Source organism: Cygnus atratus, chromosome 1 (genome assembly GCF_013377495.2).
Source record: "Cygnus atratus isolate AKBS03 ecotype Queensland, Australia chromosome 1, CAtr_DNAZoo_HiC_assembly, whole genome shotgun sequence".
In the NCBI taxonomy this organism is placed as follows: Eukaryota; Metazoa; Chordata; class Aves; order Anseriformes; family Anatidae; genus Cygnus; species Cygnus atratus.
Genome location: NC_066362.1, coordinates 65,546,215 through 65,569,757, shown reverse-complemented (window position 1 = coordinate 65,569,757; position 23,543 = coordinate 65,546,215). Strand labels below are relative to the sequence as shown.

Sequence of the window (23,543 nt, the reverse complement as noted above, 5' to 3'; positions counted from 1 at the left end):
CACCCCAACTATCCCTACATTGGAAATATGGCTCTTACTCCCTCCTCTGTTGCTCTAAAAATTCTAATGCCTAGGTACATTTTAAATCAGGAAATAGCATGCCAACTCTTAAACTCTGGGAGTGAGTTTTCATTACAATCCAACTGCGCAAGTAGCAGATTTGTTCACATGTTTGGGGGGAAGAAAAATGTCTTCTGCTAATTCAACGAATAGCATTCCAGAACTGTTTTGCATTGTGCCCTTACTGAACAGAATTATTTTCTATGACTTCATACTACGCCAAAAGCAAACGCTCTCTCCCCTTTATCTGTGGTAAATATACTATGCTCTATCCTAAAGTACCAGCATTAGCATCCGTGGTGACACAGGAAAAACTATATTATCCCAACAAGAGGGATAACATTCAACAAGACGTGTCTCTGTGAAATGCAAGCATTAACACACTTCCCAGAAATTAGTCATCAGACTGTGCTCCCGTGCATCACCTGACAGGAGGACGGTATCAATTTCACAAAAGCACTTTATAAAACAAAAAACACCATATAATCCATGATTAAAGGATTTCTTCCACAAACACCTGCAGTTTAAACTTACCAAGCACTTTTGCAGCATGCAGGAATTCGCTAGCCAAAACATCACGCACAGCACCCGCGCAGTTTTTGGAACAATCTCTTCTAAAGCCAGCTCAACTGAAACAGGTGCTCACATGAATAGAGGAGACTTAGCACTCAAAACCAATTTTTACTTTATTAGGTTATCATCTTTGGTGGATATATTTACATTCTGTAACTTCAACAGTCTCTCTGGTGACTTCTAAAAAGGACTTTCAAAGTAATGAGATTAGACACCATCAAGGACTTACCAGATTGGAATTGGTGGCATTGGAATCATCTTCTGGAAAGGGGATATAGATAGCTAAGGCCACACAATTGGCAAAAATAGTCAGTAAAATAATTATTTCAAATGGTCTGAGGAACGGAGTTAAGGAAATTGTTCTGAAATGTGCACACAAATAAAAAAAATAAAAGACTTATAAGAATTCTGTTTAAAGAAAACATTCCAAGCCCCTTATATTCTGAAAAGAAACATATGCCTTTTTAAGTGCTTTTAGTTGCTCCCAGCCAAGAATCTTCCTAATATGTCAAAAGCAGTGTAGGCCAGTCGCGTGCCAGAGTAAACACAGATTTCTTAAAAGTTTTTTCTTCTTTTATTTATTTAGATAGCATTTTCCCTATTTTCCTTCAAGTGTGGCTGTACTATTTTTAATAACAGAAGCCTGTTCTAGAAGGACCATCATCTGTCCTCTTACAATTAGTTTCTCCATGTCTTTTCCATCTGCATTTTCAAACCTTGAAGTAATTTTTAATAGAAGCTTATACTTTTTTCAAATTCTCTCATACCTTAAAGTTAAATGCAAGGGCCCAAAAATACATGTACACATTCTGCTAGAAGACATTTAAATAATAAAATTGAAGGGGATAAAAAGGGTTTTATCCAAAGTGTGCTTATACTGTTCATAGCCACATATACTTTTTTTTTCTTAAATTATTTGAGGTAGTACTTCTTTTTCTTGTGTTTGCATCCTGTCATCAACCTCCTTCAGTAGAGGAAAAAAAAAATCAACAACAATATTTGGGATGTGCAACACACCAACCCTGCACAACCTCTGCCGTCCCACTGTCTGTGGAAAAATCAAAGAAAATCAAAGGACTTTTGTACTGAATTCAGTTTGCTGGCACTGTATTTCCTTTTTTTTTTTTTTTTTTTTTTTTTTTGTGGACTTCTTACCCTTAGTAGCTGTGAAGTATCTCCAGTCAGACTAAAGACCAAATTTACAGTCTGTCTATATTTACTTGCCTGCAAGAATATCCTGTAGGCTAGCTCTGGGATACCTCACCAGTACTCTGGAGGGGAATGAAAAGCAGGAGAGAACAAGGAGAAAGCCAGGTAGTGCACTCCATGACACAGAGTGTGTTTGAGCATGAGTTTATCTACCACAGGATTGGTTTTGCAGCATTGCCAAATGTCAACAGAGTATGCATGCTTCTGGTCAGCAGACTACCATTCTCAGCAGGCTTTAGCAAGAATGAACTGGAGATCAGGACGTCCAGCAGCCTGAACTGCAAGACACAAACAAACCCCAGGCACCTGACCTGCTCAGATACATTCTATATTTCACTTGTGGAAGAGCCAAAGGCTTCCAAAACCTACTGAATTATCCTGCTTAAGCCTATGAATACTATGAGATATACAATAACATGGAGGAAGACAACAGGTAGGATCCTTTCTGGAGGAGATTAATTCAGATGTCATTGTGGCAATTATGGCCTGTAGTCAAATAAAAAGCCAGAACAAATAAAAGGATAATGTGACAACTACACAGACAGTCTTGGGAAATTCTGGGCAACCTCAGAGATCTGAAGATCAGGGTAGATACATTAGAGGTGAAATCAATGGGATTTCTCATATACCTCAGGTTCGATCCATAGTACTTACTGCATAAAGACCTCAATGTCCATAGGCTTTCTTTCTCTTAATTGCCTTTTTGCCTACATTTTTTTTTTCCTCCTAACAGGAATATTATCCATAAGCTTATTACTGTTTATGCATTTGTGTTTATTTTTCACTTCTAGTCTCTTTATACATTGTAAAAATACAGTGATATAAAAACTGTAAGTGCACTGCAAATCCAACAGAATAATAACATATTTTGCAAAGATTTACCTGTGTATTCACTTCATTTCACTTTTTCTTACATGCAGTTGTACTTTAAGGCTCTTAACACTATAATGTTTGGGTATGAAACACCATAGAAGTGCCATTTGATATTTAATATCTACTGTGCTTAGATTTCAGAGGTTCAGAAAATTAAGCTAAGTTTTCCTCAGTAATTTTCAGCAATTAGGAAAAGTCTGTGTGCAGAATAAAATTAAATCTTATCACAGCCCTTTGATATTTTTATTTGTCATTGAAGTGCTTCATGTTTATAAACACTGTACGTCCAATGAGAGGTTCTGATGAAAAAATATTTCCACCAACTCACCTAAAACCAAACAAACAAAAAAATGCAAGCATCAGCATCTTTGGATTGCTTTAATCACATTGTTTGGCCCTCCTCTTGATCTCAGCAGTGCTGTATCCTGTTTTACAACACATCATTCCCATCGTTCATTGCTGATCTTATTCATTTATCAAATGTCACTCTGCTCTTTCTCTAAAGACATGGTCACTGGGGTGCTGGCAAGTAAACCAATATTCAGCTTCATCCTGTTAGTCATCATCCATCATCTTATGCTTAAATTATGAGAGCTATGCCAAAAGGAATGAACAGTAGCAACCTTAATCAAGGGGATTAAAAATTAGCATCAGAAGAAAGGAATAGGCAGGCAGGAACTTTAAGGATATCTAACAATTGACAAGAGTATTTTTAACAAGTTCTTCTGAAAAAAGATATCCATGTCAGTGAGACCTAATATGATCATATTCTGCTTACATCTTTATAATGTCCCACCAGATCCCCAAAGGAACAATATCATCACATTGTCTTAAATGACTTTTTTTAATTAGTATTTATATATTTTTTAACATATTAACTACTGCTGAGTTCTGTACAGCCTTTCCCTGAAGTGCTTATCTACCCCTAACAATACTTTTGCTTCTCCATTTACTGAAGAATCCTATTAGCTTGTGACTTACTGATGATTACTGTTCAGGGTCAGTCTTGGTTTCTCTTTGGGGAGGCAGGAGAGGTATATTTTTATTTCTGTTTGTATTTCGCACAAAATTCACAAATTCCAGCTTTTGTTGATCAGCCTTGGCTGACTAAAAAGACTTTGCTCCTTCCACATGATGAAGCCAACAGCCAAACTCTCGTTGACTTTCCAGGAAAGCAGCACTGACCCTTGCCTTCTGCATTTCCGTGTCAGTGGTTATCATCCATCATCTGTGACAGTCTGTCTCTTGTTCAGCCTACTAGATCTGGCCTCATACTGCATTTGAGCATGTGGCAGGATTACTTTAGCTATTTTTCTTTTTCACTACTTTCTACTTCCCTACTTCGTAGTTTAACTGGCTTCAGATACCTCACATATCTCCCACTGATTTAAGGTTCAGGCACATGTTCTTAAAAGAGTAGAATTCAGCCCCTAACCATTATCATTTAAGCTTCCGGCAGTTTCTTACACATGGGTATGGTTACAGTTTCAGTCTGAAACATTTTTTCCCCAGCATAAAATATCTCAGTTAAAATATCAGATACTACTCATGTACTTTACGTTTCCAGTGGTGCCTTTCCACTTAATGTATTGATTTCCTCATACTTATGAATAGCACCTGACATACACTAACAAGTTGCTGTTTTTCCAAATATGATCATCAAAAAGGATATTTCCATTCGACGATGCTGATGCATGCCCTCCGGATGGGATTTTTCAGTGTTAAACACAGCAGTGCCCGGGGAGGACGTGTAGCTGTGGTAGTACCCTGTTTTTTCTGTTTCCCGTACTGCTGCCGTTTTCTCTGCGTGGAGCTAGCTGTGGATATTGTTGCATTGCCAGCACTACCCATCAATTTGGCTTGCCTGGCAGCATCAATTGCAGCTTGCCAGGACAGAGCTGCCCCTGGAGTAGGGATATGCTCTGGGGCAAGCCCTGCAGCTGCATTGGCATTCATGTTGGCATGAGCTGGACGGGGACTCCCATAGTTGGAACCTGTGAAAGGAGAGGAGAAAAAAATTGTGATGATTTTTTTTTTTTTAAACAGCAGAAAAGAAAACCATGCTTTTTTGTTTGTTTTATTTTTTAAATCATAAGTATAAGTAAAATCAAACTCTGAGGTTAAGGGTAAGTGTAGGTTATCTGCTTACTAGGAGCTTGCTCCTCCAATTCAAGCTCCCCATTTTAAAGAGCTACTACTGTCCAGTCATTCATCTAGCAAGAGTCTCCCAACAAGACCCAATGGGCACTGCTGTTCAAGTGCCTCCAATCAATACACACTCCAGAGCTTCAACAGAAAAGAAATTGTCTCTCTTTTCATTTTTTAACCATACTTTCGGCAAGCTAGATTGTTTGAAAGCTCAAAAAGTGAGGCTAGTTCTCATCACTATCACACAGGCATTGAATGCTATGCTATTTGGTATGTGGCAAAGAAGCCAAATGATACTCTCAAATCTATCATGAAAAAAGTTACGTTTTCAATATTACTTTAAGATAAAGTGAAATTTCAACAATGAAATTGTCTCTGCAAACAGTGCATATGTATAAGCCTGACTAGAAGGAACACTGAAGCAGTAACTGGAACATAAAGGCAGGGTTCACAGCTTCTATGTCCTAAAAGGATGCTGTACATATAGCTTAGACCAACCAACATATGTTGGAACTAATTCCTTATCCTGAAAACTGATTTTAAGACAGCTGAACTACTGAAAAAATCAATAGAGTAACACTCACTTAAAAAGCATGTATTGACTCTTGTCATTCTTACGCTGTGACCTGGCAGCCCCATGTATTGCACCTCTTTTGGCTGAAACTGAACAATCATATGCTTTCTCACAATCTTAATAACAGAATATATATGTCAGCTGATGTGTATGATACGTCTAAGGTCTTAACAGTGCAATAAATTAAAAGCACCTTCTCAAGCTACTGCAATCATTCCATTGTTTCAGTAAAGACAGTTATTAAGCCATCTGTGCCTCTTCAATGAGAATGTTTCCCTTGCCTCTGATCAGAAGAGACTACACTTCAGAAAAGTGCGCATGGACAGGATGAATAGTAGAAAGCCAGGGAAGGAGACAGATTACCTTTTATTTCAAAGCAATTCAAAGTCTACTATTGACTGTGTTCGACTTTAGATTAATGTAGAAATACGGTGCTATCAGATAGATCAGATGGGCTCCTATAGACCAGTGGATAAAGCAAACAGAAGAATACATGACTATCTGCTTTCCTTAAACTCTTGGATGAAAGGTGATCAAAACCAGGGGAACAAGCACAACATTTCAAGGTTTTGAAATAAAATAACTACCCAAGATGAATATTTTATAGCCGGATGTGCAATGCCAAGAAATCACAGCAGTGACTGCATTACAAATGAATTAAAGCAGGTAAGATAAATATAATTAGATTGACAACCACAGTGCTACAAGAGATTTCCCTCCCCAGAAAGCATGCAAGATCTTGAAGTTCATCTCACTGAATTGCAAGGAAGGACATGATAGAGTCAGACGTTATTTTATGTCACGCACTACCTTGAGATTTGCAGGCCGTCAAAGTTTCACTGCATAGCGAGAAAATCGAGAGCTTGTCTCTGTCACTGAAAAGCCTCCTAGCTGCAAACCAGCCAAAGGAAGCTAGTGAATAATATGACTGATATGTGAAAGAGAAAGCTGAAAGAAGCAAGAAATGGGAAATAGTTAATTCAAAATTTCTCAGATTTTGAAACTGAAGAAAAATAGCTTTAAGAATCACATGGGCTAAGCAGATTTCCTAGATGAAGCAGGCAATCAACTGGCAGACAAACTTAGTTAGTTTTCTAAGACTAAGCAAATTGTACAGAGCACTGCTACTAGGATACATATTTTTTTTTCCAGACTAGTTCCAGATGCAGTTTTCCTCTTTAGCATCCATTTGACCTTCCTAGCCTGATGCAGGCTGGGAAGAAATAAATGGAAAATTACTCTAATTATTCTCCCAACTCCAGCTCTTCTTTAATACTAACCCATTAGAGCAGATAAGAAAGATGTGTGTATTTTCCAGTAAAAGTAAGCTTGCTGATCCATAGTCACTGTGCTGACTATCATGCTGACTAGACCATGTGGTCCTGAAAATAAACAGCTGCTGCATCTTAATGAAGAGGTTTTTGCAATTTGGGAACATGTTAAGCTTCTCCATTACTATTGCTTATTAGTTACGTTTCACACGAGGATACGGGTCTATGCGTTTTGACTTTGATGTGCCAGCAAAGTTAAGGATACAGCTTCTGGTGGTTCCGTTACTTTTGCTTCTACCACAATCACTAGTCCCATAATAAAGTGCTTTATCTCAAATTAACTTCAAAAGATGAGCCAGTAATGACAGATTTATATCAACAAATATTATAAATATTGATTACTGATAAAGATCTGTCTGTTTTATGAAGCTCAGAGGCTACAGACTATCTACTAGATAACTAACAGCAGTGACAAATGACTTGATCTACAGGCAGTTTAGAGAAATGGATTAAATTAAAAAGAGTGAAGCTCACACAGCTCCACAGAAAGTACATTGAAGAACTGAGCAAACTATTTTCAAGGACGGCATAGCCAAACTTGCAGGGAGAAAACACCACAAAACTGTAGTGCAGCTGTAACTTGAGAGCTGCACTTACTGGAACTGCTATTTCATTTTGCAATGTAGCAGTTAAAATACTTCATTCTATTTCTCCACAACAAATAAAGTTTCAGTATACCTAAATCACTTTAATCACATTTATTTATGCTGTTATGAAGCTGGAAGTTGACCAGAAATGGGAAGTGGAGATTCAGCCCCCACCCAAAGGGAATAACTCACTAAGCACTGGGATATGCAACATCACCTCCCTGCTAATCCCTATCAACCTTTAGCAAGAATTTGTGCCATTGACTGTGTCCAGCTGGTGCACAAAACTCTTCTCTCTCAAGTACTTCTGTTATGGATCATGAATTTAAATGTTTGAATATTAATTAAACAGAAAAGTCCATATAAATGAACAAATTAGATTCCAAGGTCTTTGGTATAGACTTGAATTTCTGCAAAGACTTAGAACCATTTCAAATGTCAAAGTAACAGAAATACAGCTTTCAAAATCAGAATTAAGTCAGAAAAGCATCAGATAAGGTTGCTATACAACAAGAAATGAACCATGTTCTACAAAATGCCTGACACTGTAAGCCTACAACTAAATAATCAAAATGTTGAATAGTGATGACCATTAAAGCCTTTAAGTGCCATTTGCATTCTAATAATGTACATCTGTTATGCCACCTATTAATTAACAGCAGCATTTAAAGAAAAAAAAATCTAAGCAGTGACCATTCTGTATGAGAAGTGGTAAAGTTAATGGCATGATGGAATGGCAACTTGTAAATTTGTTGAATTTATCTATTTAGCCACACATTTATTATAGAGAAACTTGTGCTTAGATTAATTCTTCAAAAGAAAATAGAGCAGTGCCAGTGTGGGGCTTCGCTGTTTTTCCCGTCCCTCCATCGCTAGAAACAGCAGAATCCTAAAAATGCAAACCTTGAAACAATGATGTTGCACAATTGTATTTTTCCCCAAAGCAGAGGGAAAATGAGTACAGTAAAAGACAAAATTTATTAAATCAATACCTTAGCTGAACACCAAGAACAATCATACACAAAGTAAGAAACTGGTAGCGCTACAAAGATCATGTAAGGCGAACTCAAGCACACAGGGGAAATGTTTACAAGACTGAGGTAAGAGGTACCTAACAAGGAACACGAAAAACAAAACTATCATATGTTATCATCTGTTAATAATACAAAGAACATGGAAAACATTGATCCATTAACCAATGGAGACAGAGAGCATTCAAGAGATGATGTCAATAAGGCTTAAGTGTTATATGTCCTTTTTGCATCAATTTTCACTACAGAAAGAAAAAAAAGACTGCTGAAGAGCTGGTGACTAGCACAATTAATTTTCAAAATAAAACAGGTATAATTTCCACCTGTAAAGGGAAAGAATAAGTTTAGAAAGTGCTTAAATAAGTACGATACTAGCTGAAAGCCTGTACATTAGGTACGGCATCCTAAAATATTTACGATTTCTGAAATAATCTCAAAGCTGTTAGCTGCAGTTTTCATCTCAGAGTACAGGAGAGATCTGAGAAAGGGCAAACGTCAATCCCATTTGAAAAAAAAAAAAGTGGGGAAGGGGCACAAATTTACATTCAGTTGAGCTTCAGTATCCAGAAATAAATAATAATACAGAATAAGTAGAAAGTGTTAGCAAGTGCCTGGAGGACAAGGGAAAAAAAACAGCAGCAGACATGCATCTGTCATGAATACACATTAATTTTCACATTGCATAAAAGGAAACTAACTCCTTCCACAATAGTGTAACAGAATTCACAGGCATGACAGAAGCAGCAGTTGCCACGTCTCCTGACTTTATTAATAATTTCATAAGCTGTTGTATAACAATTTGACAAGGATGCTAGGAACATATGAGTAAGAAAAAAAGAAATGCTACAGTACAAGTACAATGACCATACAGTGGGTGCCTGAGAGCAGTTACCAATGGTACATAGTCTAATTTGGAGGATGTCATATGGAGATACCCAAATGCCTGCCCTGGATTTAATCCTGTTCAATGTCTTCATTAATGGTCTGGATGATGAAATAGTGAATAGTGTTATTAAATGTGTATGTAACTGTGAAGCTCGGAGGTACAGCAAATACACAGAAGGACAGAATTTGAATTCAAAATAAGATTCATGAATTGGAGAGTCTTAAAAATAGCACAGAGTTCAGCAGGGGAAAACATAGTGTATTTAAGCGGAATGAATCATCTACCCAAATTACTTTCAGAAAGGCCTTGGGGGTTATATGGGATGCCAAAAAGAACAGGAGTTGATACTGTCATACTGCTTTCTCGCCACAAAATGCAAACATCTCAGTGTAGTACATATAAGCAGGTATACAATCTATGCAACACAAGTGATCCTTCTCTTCCTGTGCTCAGCATTGTCAGGGCATCAGCTGAAGTTTGGTGGGCAGCTTCAGGTTCTACACTTCAGGAAGGATGTGACTCAGTTCAGGCTGTCTAGAAGAGAGCAATGAGATCAACCAAAGATCAACCAAAATATGAACTCTAAGGCAAAGCAACAGAAATGAGAATGCCAGAACTTGGACTGATGGAGAAGAGGACATGGTAAGTTAAATATTATATATGAAACACATATGTATAAAAATATTTTTAAAAACATACGTATGTTGTTTCAAAAAACAGAAGGGGAATAATCTATCACTATACTCACAGTGAGTTTTCTTGCTTAAGAAGCAATGCCTTTTGCAATAAGAAAAAAATTAGGATATACATTAGGAAAACACTTTCTAACAATAGTGACAATGTCATCTATGTATTGATCTCCTGGATTGCTGGTAGTACCTCCCACACTCTAGGTCTTTTAAACCAGGCCAGCCATTCCTCTGGCATCACATACGTGAGTCAAGATTTGTAGTGAGTAGTCATTTCTCCTGTTAGACTTACACGAATTTGACTGACGAAGGGCCTTTGCACAGAAATTTTCTGTATTTCTCCCCCCCATTAATTATCTATCAAAAAGAGAACCACCACCACCTTCTGAACATATCCTGCTTGACTCAAACCTTTAGGTAATCACAGCTCTGTCAGCACACTGTAAGATTTATACGTGTGCTCAACCCTCAGAGAGAGGGAGAACCCTGGAACTTCATTTCTTTGGTTTTAAGACCTCACTCTACAAACATGTTTTTCTAAAAATTCTTTCAGCATCTCAGCACAATAACTAGCCATGCACAAAGTTTAAAATCCTGAAGTGAAATAAGCCAACTTATTTTTATTGAGAAAACAGTCTTCTTCAGAAAATTAAATCATTAAATTGTCTGTTGACTTTCCTCATTGATGCAAGGCTACACACACACACACACACACACAATTCAACTCCCCAAAAAGATGATTTGTATATTTTGCCTTTTTTTTTCCCAGTGGCTAAGAAAAGAAAGACATTAATTCTGACAGTTAACTATGAAAGTGACTTTTTTTTCCAGAAAAAAAAAAAATCTTTTGGAAGTAATTTGCAAGTAGCCATAGCAGATACAGTGAAAGCTGAATTGCAACCTTAACTGTGGTTTTTGCTACAACAGACATTTTAATATACACATACACTTTTAAACATCACGTCAGACTAAAATTCTGTGTGTAGTAGTTAGCCCAGATAAGAGAGTTAAAGAATTTTTGCTGTAAATTGTTTTGGAGTTTCAGAACACACACAAAGGATACATGATTTAAGACAGTTCATTCACTGTATTTGAGACTAAACATTTTTTAAAATCTAAACAAAAGATCTTATTCAAGAACCATACTTCATTTGCAACTAGATCTTTGTTTTCCTTTATCTCCCCCCTCCAAACTGAGCTTTCTTTTTGCTGCACACCATTAATGTAAAAAAGATGCTGTGAGCTACCAGCAGTGTGAAAAAACAAGTCCATCTCAATGAAGAGAGCAAGTGCACAAGCTCCTTTCACATCAAGTAATGAATGCTTCTAGGTTAAATATTTACACTTGGAAATTAACTGGGGATTCTGCATGGTAAATTTTTATAGCTTTGCCAACTTTATTTAGATTGTGAATTTTCTAAGAAAGGGACAGACGTTTATTCTACATTGGTAAAACATCCAGCACAATGGATTCCTAGGTTGGGAATAAGCAATAATAATTCCCTATCAACATCAAATTAATCTTAGGACAACTCTTCCCTCTAAATTCACCCTATATACATTCTTTCCATGTGAACATATCTTGTTTCACTAGTTTACTGGAAACCCTCTGCCATCCTGATAAGATCTTTCCTCGATATGCACTCTCTTAGACATGCAAAAGATATGGGCACTGGAATAGAGATTTCTATGATTTCCCCTCCAAACACTGCGACCTCCAAGATTACTCTAATGCAGATGTGTGTGCACAACGACCCAACTGTTCCTTCTGCTATACAGCTTGTTTGCGGTAGGAAATAATTAACTCAGGTGAGGCCCAGGAGAGCCCAGAGCACAGTATTCTTTGCCACCACTGTAACCAGCAGGCCTTTATGTAGGCAGTTGTGCTATCTGGACAATACCCACCACTCTGAAAAAGGTTGGACAGATTTGAGCAAAATCTGACAGATTTGAATGGAAGTATTTTGAGAGCCAAGCTCAGCCATATAAGATAAATATATGCCTAGTAAAACTGATCAGGCGCTTGCAAGGCTTTTCCAGTATCATTTCCCTGTATGATACAATTTGCCATCTTCTGATAAGAAAAGGATGGAGAAAACACAGCAATAGGAATAGTGTTAATTAAAGGATATGATCTTTCATACTCCAGTACAACCATAGTATTTTTTCCAGGAGTACAAAACAATGTATTTTGTTTTCAATTACGACTTCTATTCACATTTAAAAGAGGCAATCTATGCCTAACGATTAATGAATGAACAAGTATGAAATTCACTATAGTATTGCTATAAAAATCAGTAATTTATTCAGCAGAACAATGACCTGAAATAATATTTATTGTCTGTCAGTCACAGAATCACGGAATCACCTAGGCTGGAAGAAACCTCCAAGATCACCTAGTCCAACCTCTGCCCTAACGCTAACAAGTCCTCCACTAAACCATATCACCAAGCTCTACATCTAAACGTCTTTTGAAGACCTCCAGGGATGGTGACTCAACCGCTTCCCTGGACAGCCCATTCCAATGCCTAACAACCCTTTCAGTAAAGAAGTTTTTCCTAATATCCAACCTAAACCTCCCCTGGCGCAACTTTAGCCCATTCCCGCCTCCCCCCCCCCCCAAAAAAAAAAAAAAAAAAAAAAAAAAAAAGCACTCACACAACCCCCGAGAATCAGCAAGAGTTGTTTATTGCCGAGACATCTTGCAGGTAAGCCTGCAGGATGTCCATGGTGTTTGGTGGCTCGAAGCTAATGTTTGCGATGGAGCCTGAGCAACGAGTAGGGGGCTCGCTGGGCACTCCTGCGATGCTGTTGGTGCTCTCAGATGGCAGAGCACAAAGACATGCCACAGTAGTCCCAGGTCTGTTCTGGCAGAGGTGGATCCACTTCCATCCATTCCTCCACAACTGGTGGATCCAGCTCCATGGGCTCCATGGTGTTGGGCAGAAGGCTAAGCCAGTCCTTGCCCGGGACTGCCCAGACGGGATGCTTTCCATCCAGAATGTTCTCAGGCCAGGGTGCAGAACCAGGGGGTTGTCGGCTTGATTTTCATGCATGGGTCCGACGTTGCCCTCTGGCTTACGGCCATTACTGGGTCCCGCACTGTGCTCCAGACTATGGGCACACCTCTGATCCCTGCGGCTGTCTGCCTGATGCTCCAACCTTCGCCCCACGTCAAGGTTGCTCCTATGGTAAGGCCCAGGCCCCCTGTCACTGGGTGTTTGAGGGGCCAGCCTGTTCCCCACATCATTGTGGTGCCAATGGTACCATCTATACGTGTCTGTGGGCTGGGCGCCAGAGGTCCCTTGGGCACTGGCGTCTCTTGTGCCGCTGGCGCTATCCCTCCACCCACGACACATTTCCTTCTGGTCAGGTGCATTCCTTCTTGGTGCTTCACCGGACTGCATTGCTGTCCTCACACACCAAGGAGGCCTGCCACTCGCCTTGCTCTTCTCGTCTCCTTCCTGCCGCACAAGCTGGCAGTCAGAGGGCCTAGATGCTCAGCGAATGGTGGGCCAGCTGCAGGGGTCCTGTTCTATAGGGCCCGCAGCAATGGCGGGGTAGTGGTGGCCGCTGTGACCTCAGCAAGCCTCTGTGATGGAGTGGCCCACGCAGTCAGTATGTTTCATTTGAAAAGTGAGCCTTTAATACACATGGGCTCAAAACCCCGTGGTAGAATGTTCAAACATGAAGTAGGCAGAACCACCACCAGTCTTCCATTACTTACTTCAGAGAAAGCAATCACAGAATCACCTAGGTTGGAAAACACCTTCAAGATTATAAAGTCCAACCATCAACCTGACCCATCAAATCCCATCACTAAACTACATCCGTTAGTGCCATGCCCACATGTCTTTAAATACCTCCAGGCATGGGGACCCCACTACTTCCTTGGGCAGCCCATTCCAATGCCTGCCTGACCATCCACCCTCTCTGTGAAGAAATCCTTCCTAATGTCCAGCTTAACCCTCTTGTGGTGCAATCTGAGACAATTTCTTCATATCCTTTCATTTGACAGACCAACACCCTCACTGCAACCTCCATTCAGGTAGTTGTAGAGAGCGATGAGGTATCCCCTTAGCCTCCTCTTCTCCAGACTGAGCAGCCCCAGTTCCCTCAGCCACTCATTAAATCTTGCTTTCTGGTCCCTTCACCAGCTTCAGTGCCTTTCTCCATGCATGCTTGAGGAACTCAACAACCTTCTTGTAGTGAGGGGCCTGAAACCGAACACAATATTCAAGGTGCATCCTCAGCAGCACTGAGTACAGAGGAACAGTCACTTCCCTGGTCCTGCTGGCCACACCATTGCTGATGCAGGCCAGGACAATCTTGGCCTTCTTGGCCACCTGGGCATGCTGCTGGCTCACATTCAGCCAGCTGTTGACCAGCACCCCCAGGTCCTCTTCTGCCATTCTTCCCCAGGCCTGTACCACTGCATCAGTTTAGGACCCAAGTACAGAACCCAGCACGGAGCCTCGCTGAAGCTGTGCTCGGATGCGGCCCATTGATCCAGCCGATCCAGATCCCTCTGCAAAGCCTTCCTGTCTTCAAGCAGATCCACACTCCCACCTAACCTGATGTTGTCTGCAAACTTACCAAGGGTGGATTTTATCCCCTCATGCTGATCATTGAGGAAAATGTTAAACAAAACCAGTTCCATGACTGAGGCCTAGAAAACACCACTGGTGACCAGCCATCTGTTGGCTCGGACTCCATTCACTGTGGCTTTTTGAGCCTGGCCATGCAGCCAGTTCTTCACACAGTGAGCCGTACTCCTGTCTAAGGCATAAGCGGCCAGTTTCTCTAGCGGAATACTGTTGGGAAGGTGTCAAACACTTTACTAAAATCCAGGTAAACAGCATTCTTACCTACTAAGCAGGTCACCTTGAGATCAGGTCATTCAGGCAGGACTTGGCTTTCATAAACCCATGCTTCTGGTCACTCAATTGTCTCGTACATGCCATGTGACAACAGAAGCCTCTAAAGACTATTTTTCTTTTTGAAAATGCTATGTTTTTCAGTGAACATAATTCAGATTGGTTTTTTTGTTTGCTTGCTTTTGTGTTTTTTGTTTTTTTTTAATGAGACATGATCCTGTACTTGTAGTAAAAGTAATTTTTTTTTTTTTTACTGACAAATATTTTTGTTTTGCTTGTTTGTTTTAACAGCTCAGTCTACTATAACAAATGATAGAATCCCCCTTATCCCCCCTTCTAACTAGCAGGGCGATAACAAGCTATCATCTAAGATTTCACCACTCAAGTGCCCCTTCCTTTAATTCTCTAGTTTTATCTTTCTGTTCTGAAAGAAAACCAAAGCAACAGTCTCTTTCTCCTCCTTCACTAAAGAGGCACCTTGTCAAATTTTGCTCAGAATAATCTAGGAAGCCACAAGTTTGAAAACTTTTAGCACTCACAAAAATCTATCTAGCTTCTTCTTTGCTCTTCTGTGAGTATGGATTCAAAGAGCATGGAAAGAATCAGAAGCACGGTCCCTTTTTTAGGAGGAGGAAGAGGGAAAAAAAAGCAAGGAGCCTACTAAATGTTAAGCTACTTTCTTCTACCCCAAGGCAAGTGTCTAATAGGAAGTCTGATAATTGATACAGATATCAAGAGAGACAGAAGTCCATAGGATAATTCAACTGGTTAAAACAATCTAATTGGAGATAATTTTATTGGTGGGGAAGATCAATTTCCTTTGAAGGACTTCCATTTTCTTGTAGCTTTTAAGCTATAGTATATAAAATGCAAAGAAACCCACAAATAATCCTTTTTGGTTTCCTGATGCACACTTCTGGTGGAACCTAGATTAAGTTCTCAGAAATCAAGCCAGGGAACATTTTCTTTTCCTTCAACCATAGCTCACTCATGAAACTGAAAAATAGCGATGGGAGACCAGTGACGTAAATATCATTTTTTTCTTTTAAACTAATAACGGTTTTGTATTCATCTCAAACAAGTCTGAGCGAACCAATTAGCTACGTATTTGAAGGAATGGCGAGCAAGAACTTTTACACAAAACTGGAGTTCTGCTGTGATAATGCAATCTCTCACAGAACGCAAAACACAGGCATTTCTAACATTAGATGGAATATAAATTAAAAGCCATGTTCTTCACTTTTAGCAGTTATATAGAACCTATCAGGACAAAACCTGGGCTATAACATGCATACAATGTCATGGTAAATTTCTTGGAACGACATACTGTTTAGACAAACTTTAGGCACACTTCCTCAAATAGGGACATCAGAGCAAGCTTTCTTGCTTAAATGCCTCTTTTTGCACCATTCATCCAAACTAAAGCTACCACCATGAAAGATGTTGAGATCAAGTACATCTTCAGTAAAAATTTCCTTGACATCAGTAAAATTCCTCTGGAGATTAACTGTAACTCAGTAGAGTGGATTCTTCTGACAAACTTGTCAGCTTAACTGCTCATCATTTTCTTATTGGTGAATAATGATTACTCTTCACTTAGCAAGTAATCTAAATATAACTGTTTTAAAAAGCAAGAAGGTTCTTATAGGTTTAAAATAGCCTTTACTGTATTAGATGGCATCCAAATTCTTTGTCTGAGAACACACAGTGGGATAACAATCAATACAGAAAACTGTTAATGTGATTTGCCTCGCCCTACCCAAACCATCAGAAAAAAAGTGATCTTGTCTAAGCTCCCTCTGGGGTCAGTGCAGAGGACCATTCCTTCCACTCTTAAGACAGATGTCTGAAATATAAGTGAAACCAGCCTCTGGAAGTACCAATCTTTTCACGTTGTACACAACTAATTGAAAATATAATTTTAATTGCACATCAAATTTAAGTGGATAAAATGAGATGAAATGACTCCCACATGTGTGGGGAGTTACACGCATGCACATGTGCTTGTGCATAAGGTACAGAGCAACTCTATTGTTGCTTTTCTGCAAAAAGAGTATGCTAAATGTTGTTTTTATTATGGCCCAAAACATGTAACATGGTCTGGAAAACACAAATGTGTGACATCTAAATAATTCAAAGCCTGCTGTTTCAATGATTCTTTATCCTAGAAAAATCAATCTCAGTTCTTTATAAACTGATACCATTCTCAGTCCCAAAATAGCAGTCTCTTCCCAGTTGCATCAGGTAGATGACTGCTAAAAAATACACATATAATCACAAAAAATAGGCCTATATAGAGATGTCTAAGCTATGAAGTATGAATTTCAATAAAGACCTAAAAAAAAAAAAAAAAAAGACAAACACTTTCGCATACAGAACTAAATGGAGATCAGCCCTGATAAACCATACACAGTGCAAATTCTTCTGGCTTTTCAGGCTGAGATTTTTGCTTCCTCTTGTTGTTTATGGGGTCAGTATTCACATGTGTAAAACCAGACAGCAGTCAAAGCTTGTTGGAAGAGACTTAGCAAGTATGTAAAAGAAGAGCACACATCTGACCTTCCTTTACATGGTATAAGTACTCCCTGCCAGCCCTCTCTCCCAGTGGTAAAACCCACATTAGGAAGCCATTAATCCACGCTATCATACAACAACTTAGGCTAAAAGGGACCCCTGAAGGCTATCTGGTCCACACCCTGCCTCCTTTTTTGCCCCCCTCATTTGAAGTGGGCAGATTTCATCAACCCCTGTGGCTACCCATGACCATACTTTGCACTAGTACAGTCTCTGAGTCTGTGGGACAGGTTGCAAGGGCTGAGAACACAGCAACCACCCGAATCAAAGGTACATGAATGAGTAAAGATTCATAATACAAATGATACAGATGAAGGACTCATAATATGAATTATCATAAGATAATATGGTGCATAAGATTGTGTCAAAGTATTTTTCTTCCAAAACAGATAGAGATTCTCAATTGTTCTTGTATTCCTGTTTAATCCAGCCACCTAGTTTTCAAATTCACTTTCTGTTCAGTGGCATATGTGTTGTCCTCTCAGAGGATATGGCTAGCTTCTCATTCTACCCACACTTCCCCACAAAACATACATAGTTTTAACTTTTCTTACTCTCCTGGGAGATACTGAATCAGATAGCTTTCTCCATAAAGCTGATGACATTAACTTTGAAAGGAGGGATCCTAAGCACCATTAACTTCTTAGGCAAAATCAACTTTCGGATACATTCCTCTTGGGTAAAGTAAGTTTGATCTAAGTTTTGAGAAGTGACTACTGATTTTAGATGCCTCAGGCATTGAGCATAAAACTTAAGAGAATAAAATGCATCTAATTTTCATAGGTACCTACAACACTGTACTTTGTGAAAAACACATCTGTAAATTATATCATTAGCACCCACACAAAACAGAGTTCCCTAAAAACTATTTGTTGCTCTTCAGAAAGACAAAGCTTAGAATTTATTTTAAGCTTCATTTACCTAATTTTAGACTATGTACGCAATATCCTAATAAATTAAAGATGCACTCACTTCTTGAAATGCAGTCAGTTACAAAGGAAAATATGTTAAAAGATATTTCAAGTGTCAAAACTGACTTTGATTTCATCTATTAATCTTAGCATTCTAACAATCACATTTTTCTATTTTTAAAATGTGCTTTTTCCTTGCTGCTTGGAGTAAGACCAAACACCAGAAAAAAAAAGCAACAGTAGAGGAAAGTTTTGAAACCAACCATACAAAAAGTTCTACCAAATCCACAATATTAAGCAAGTGAAAATAGACACTTTTTCCCCCTAATTTCAGCACTCCAACTAATGTAACCTGATTTTTGAATAATTTTATACAAAATGAGCATTTCAACAGGAGGGCTCTTTTTATATTGGCAGCACTAAGGTGCTAGAAAGAGATCATGAAAAAAAAAAGACAAAATGTGAACTGAAGGAAAAAATGCTGCCTCTGTCACATCATTCTATTTCCTTTCTTCCACTGCATCTCAAGAGGATGCTCCATGTGCTATGGACTCTGCAAAGCAAGAAAAAAAAAAAAAAGCCCTTTTGCTTGGGAGCCCACATTACAACAAATCTACAGAAAATTACTAACTGCAGAATTACAAACCACGATATACAACAAAGCAAAACAATGTCTTGTTTCAACTTCAGGGTGACAGTGAAAGGCAATTTGAAAAAACACACTTTTATTCAAAGTAGGAGTTTGTGATCTAGAGGCATTTCAGCATTAACAGATTTATAGCCACATTTTTATAGTCACTTAGAAAATAATTTTATTGAATTGTTTGGGTATCTAAAGCAGTATTTTCCATCTCTAACATACAAATGTTCCTCTACCATTCTTTTTTATTTACTGGTATCCTCTCAGAGAATGTTCCAAGTCTGAATACTAAGCATTTGCAACATCCAGATGCAAAAACAAGCACTCGACTTGCTCGGCTATTCAAGAGCATTCCCAGGCTAAATAAGGCACTAAATCAGAAAGTTGCAACTGCAGAGAGGAGAAAAAAAAAAAAAAAAAAGAAAAAAAAAAAGGAAAATCGGCAAGACACTCTTTATATGCACCTTTATGAGAAAAAACAGCATCTGACTTGCATCTTATGTTTAACATTAAGATGCAACACTGAAATAATTCTTATGTCACTGGCTGTCTATACAAACATTGTTAACCAGCTTCTCTTTGACCTTGCCTCGAGTAGATGCAGACAAATGTTTGAGACTGGCTTCACAGATTCTTTCTAAAAATAAGAAATCCCACTTACATAAAAGCAGATCATTATTAAATTTACACGTACCAGACCAAAGGTGGCAAGAGCAGATGTACACCGAGTTGGTAGAACCCTCGTTTAAAAGTCAGTGGGCAATATTTCTGCACTGCCACAGAGGTAGGGCTGCAATCACTGCTCCAGCTCCCTCTTTCTGACAGTTCTCAGATCATGCTGAAGGAGAAGAAAGCTAAAGCTTTTGCATCCCTTTCTTGGGGCACTCCGCATTTCATAGGAACAATATCACAAAAAAGGCAAGAAATTTCACACAAGCCATTCACTCTGATAATATCTGAACACTGGTTATGAGATTGTTCAGTTTTACCACTCACTAGTAATAAAAAAAAAAAAAAAAAAAAAAAACATCCAGCCTGTTTACCAAGGAATAGGCATCTCTCATAACCTCTGGAATTTGGCATCAGTATCGTGCCCTCCCTGTTCGGAGGCAGAGCTTGCATGCGAGTTCTTTCTCCACTTTCCTTCGCAAAGCTCCTCTTTCATGACTGCTTTGGCCTGAGAGCAGGTTTGTTGGCTCTAAGTGATGATGAGAGAGAGCCAACACACAGACAACATGGACTCCAGTGAGTTTCAACCTACCCGAGAGCCTAAAAGTCCAGGTAATGGGACTGTACAGACAGAGCCAGAGCATTACTGTGAAACACAGCAGTACAGCCTCCAGTTCTGGAATCCATGCCTCAAACAGAAGAATACAATAGTTTAAAGAACTCAGAAAAAAAGACATACAAGAATGTTTAGACTGGGACAATATCTTACAATGAGAGATTAAAGACATATGAGTCATTGAGTCTTATATAAGAGATGATTTTAAAAATTGATCATAATTTCCCAGCATGAGCACACGAAAGATTTTTGACACCAGGCAACTTTTGCACCTAACAGGGGAAAAAAAAAAAACCAGCCACTTATAGATTAAATATTTGATAGCTGTAACTAAGCAAACTCAGGTGTCTAATAAGGTATATTTTGCTAATGAGGAAGCCTAACACCGGAAAACTGGGTAATGTCAGGGGTCACATACACTTTGTCTCCCACGCCAGACTTGGATATTTTTCCAACGCCCACATTGATGCTTAAACAGGAGGATTTAGAAACCACTGGGTGAGATTCTTTAGTTTGGCAGATGTCCCTTCTGCCCCTAAAACCCACTACCTACAGACAGCCCAAGGGCAGCAGGAAACGCAAGACTATTATGATGATATTTAAAATACATCACTTGGACATTTTTCTGTAAAATGATGTCTTGTGCAACATATTGAGACCTGTAGTGGGATAAATTCAACATTTTCACACATAGACTGGGGATCCCCATTGTTGTCCTTATTTCAAGTTATTTGCAGCACAATGGCTTAATCAGAAAACTAGTGTTACAAAAACAGTTATGATATTTTAAGCAAATTGCTCCCACTTAAATCTATGCATTTCCTGAGACATTCTCTTGTCTCAAGTTTTGAGTCATTGTATCATAACCAAGCACTGGCAGTAAAAGAGCATTCAAAAGCAAATGGTGAAATGATGACAGAAAACATTGTAGACAATCCTGTGCAAAATTACAGAATAGCTTCCCATAGAGGCACAGCATATGTTTGTGATTTCTATAGAAAGCCCAAACTGGAAGCCACTGACAGGAAATACTACATTTTTTCCTTGTTATTGTTTGTGGAAAAAACTCCCCTTGCTTCTCATTTTCAAAATTCAGATTTCAAACATGAACTAAAAAAAGGCAATTGTTTTATGAGCACCTCACGAGAAAGAGCTTATTTGAAGAAAGGCAAGCATCACATTGAACTGGTCTACTACACTGCAGTTGACAAGTTCTGTGAGCAGAATTTCCTGCTGATGCCCTTCAGGAAGTCATACCTGTTGCCTCGCATGTTGTTGTTGTCACAGCACACCCCTTCTCCCAGGACAGGGCAGGTATTCCATCACTACACAGCCCATGCAAAGGGTAATGCAATAAAATCAGCATTCTGGGAAAGAGGCTCTGAAGAGGTAATAAGATGGTACATAAAAGACTTGATATCCCTGCTTGTGGCAATGAGGGGGCACAAAATTTCAAGAAGTTGCGTATTCTTTGAGATAATAAAGTATTACATAAAAAAAAAAAGTGTGCGACCTTTTGGGAGGTGATGGAGAAAAGCTCACGCTGCCAAGGCAGGTTAACCTTTTCTCCTTATGTCACCAGAACAACATCCTTTCCCATTCCTCCTCTGGATGCATCCTAGAGGGATGAGGGCTTTCCCTCTTATTTGGGTCAGAGACCTGGCACACTCTGCCTGGTACTCCAGGCAGAAACATGTTTGCTAGCATTAAGCCCAAATGAATTTTGTACCACAATTTATCTTCTCTTTGCTGTATAAGTTTGCAAAGGTTCAAAAAGGGCACTTTCAGAACTGGGCATGCTCTATTTGTTCACCTAAAAGCACAAAGCACACAAACCAAAGAGTTAAACTCTCTCTACATGACTGTTACCTAACTGTTAATCTTTCCTTGTAAATTTTGTACATTCCAGTCAGCCCAGTTAACCGCACTTGCTAGCTAGAAGAAGCAGATTGAACTGATTACAGCACAATTTCTCTGATGTTGTGTCTTCTGGCATGCTTGTCATCCTTCACTGACACTGCCTGGAAAGTCCCGTCTCCTTCCTGAGGCTACCTATTTGTGCTCACAATACTCTCCACTCCTACCCAGTCTAGGGAGAAGCTGGTTGTTCTCACCCCAGATGGAGACAGAGATACTCCTCAAAAAACAGTTTCCCTGGATTTCTATGAGGAATCTTTCCTGAGTTATTGTTTTTCTCATCATCCGTTGCTTTAACCATCTATTTTATATAATGGCATGCATTCATGCAGGAAATATGCGTCGTTTAATGTATTTGCACTCACACAGGTCACCAGAGGGACAGGTGACATGAAAACAAACTGGAGGCACATAACTCTTTTCTCCACACTATACTTTTGTTGTTGACTGTCAAAATTAGAAATCAACACACACGCAGAAAGTGGAGTTCATTTCACTAGGTCTAGCAATCCAAAATCTAGCATTTATTCTAGCAGCCATAAAATCTCTCTATATACAGTCAAGGGTCCCCAAGAAAGCAATCCACCCCAACAATCTTAGACATCTATAAGGTTCTGTGGCCCTGACTGCCTTCCTCTCCACTGACTACTCTTGGACTCTAGACAATTAGGTCCACCTAGACAATTTAAACACCTACAGAGAAATAAGATGAAACCTATGCCAAATTATCAGTTTTACTACATGAAGAATAACAATCTGAAAATACATCCCTAAAAGCCTTAAGTCTACACCTTTGGAGTCCCTGGAGCGAAGGCCTTCCCACTGTAAGATGACCTGGATCACAGGGACCACAGCTCATTTCTCTCTTCTTTCGAATCATTTGATTTCTTTCCAGAACATTCATAACAGCTAAATCCCTTCCAAACACAATCACTTATTCTCGTCCACTGAGCAAATTATACTTCTGCTTATATATACACATACTTATGCACAGTGCAACCACAGATGACTCCACGATGTTCTAATGGTTCCAGAGCAGAGATCTTTTTCCAGCTGTTTGAAAACAAAAACACAAGTGCCCCATCGCACATGATGTAAAAATGGCAGATAAAACCAGAAATGCAAGATTGCTATTCAAGCCCCAGTGGTGCCTACTGATAAACACATGTACTGCTGGGAAGGAAAAGAGAGGCATAGTTCACCTCAGCCATTAGCACTAAGCCTTCTGTGTGCGCACCATATTCTACCATGTGGAGTCTCCGGAGAGAGACCAGAGAGCAGTTCCCTCTTCTGACAGATTCACATGTGATCATGGTGACATCTACGCTTGAGAGAAGCACACTTGATCTCTGCAGCTTGCATCCTTCTGTGAAACCAC

General features: G+C 39.2%; 1 protein-coding gene across 4 annotated transcripts in view; it reads right to left on the bottom strand.

Moving 5' to 3' along the window:
- CACNA1C (calcium voltage-gated channel subunit alpha1 C) overlaps positions 1-23,543 on the bottom strand; it is a 478,980-nt gene that overhangs the window by 396,895 nt on the left and 58,542 nt on the right. For all 4 annotated transcript variants that reach the window (XM_035550684.1, XM_035550685.1, XM_035550683.1 and 1 more), the window contains exons 2-3: positions 4,386-4,709; positions 863-966 (exon numbers count right to left, since the gene is read on the bottom strand). In XM_035550684.1, the coding sequence (XP_035406577.1) occupies positions 863-966; positions 4,386-4,709 (428 nt within the window). The remainder of the gene's footprint in view (positions 1-862; positions 967-4,385; positions 4,710-23,543) is intronic.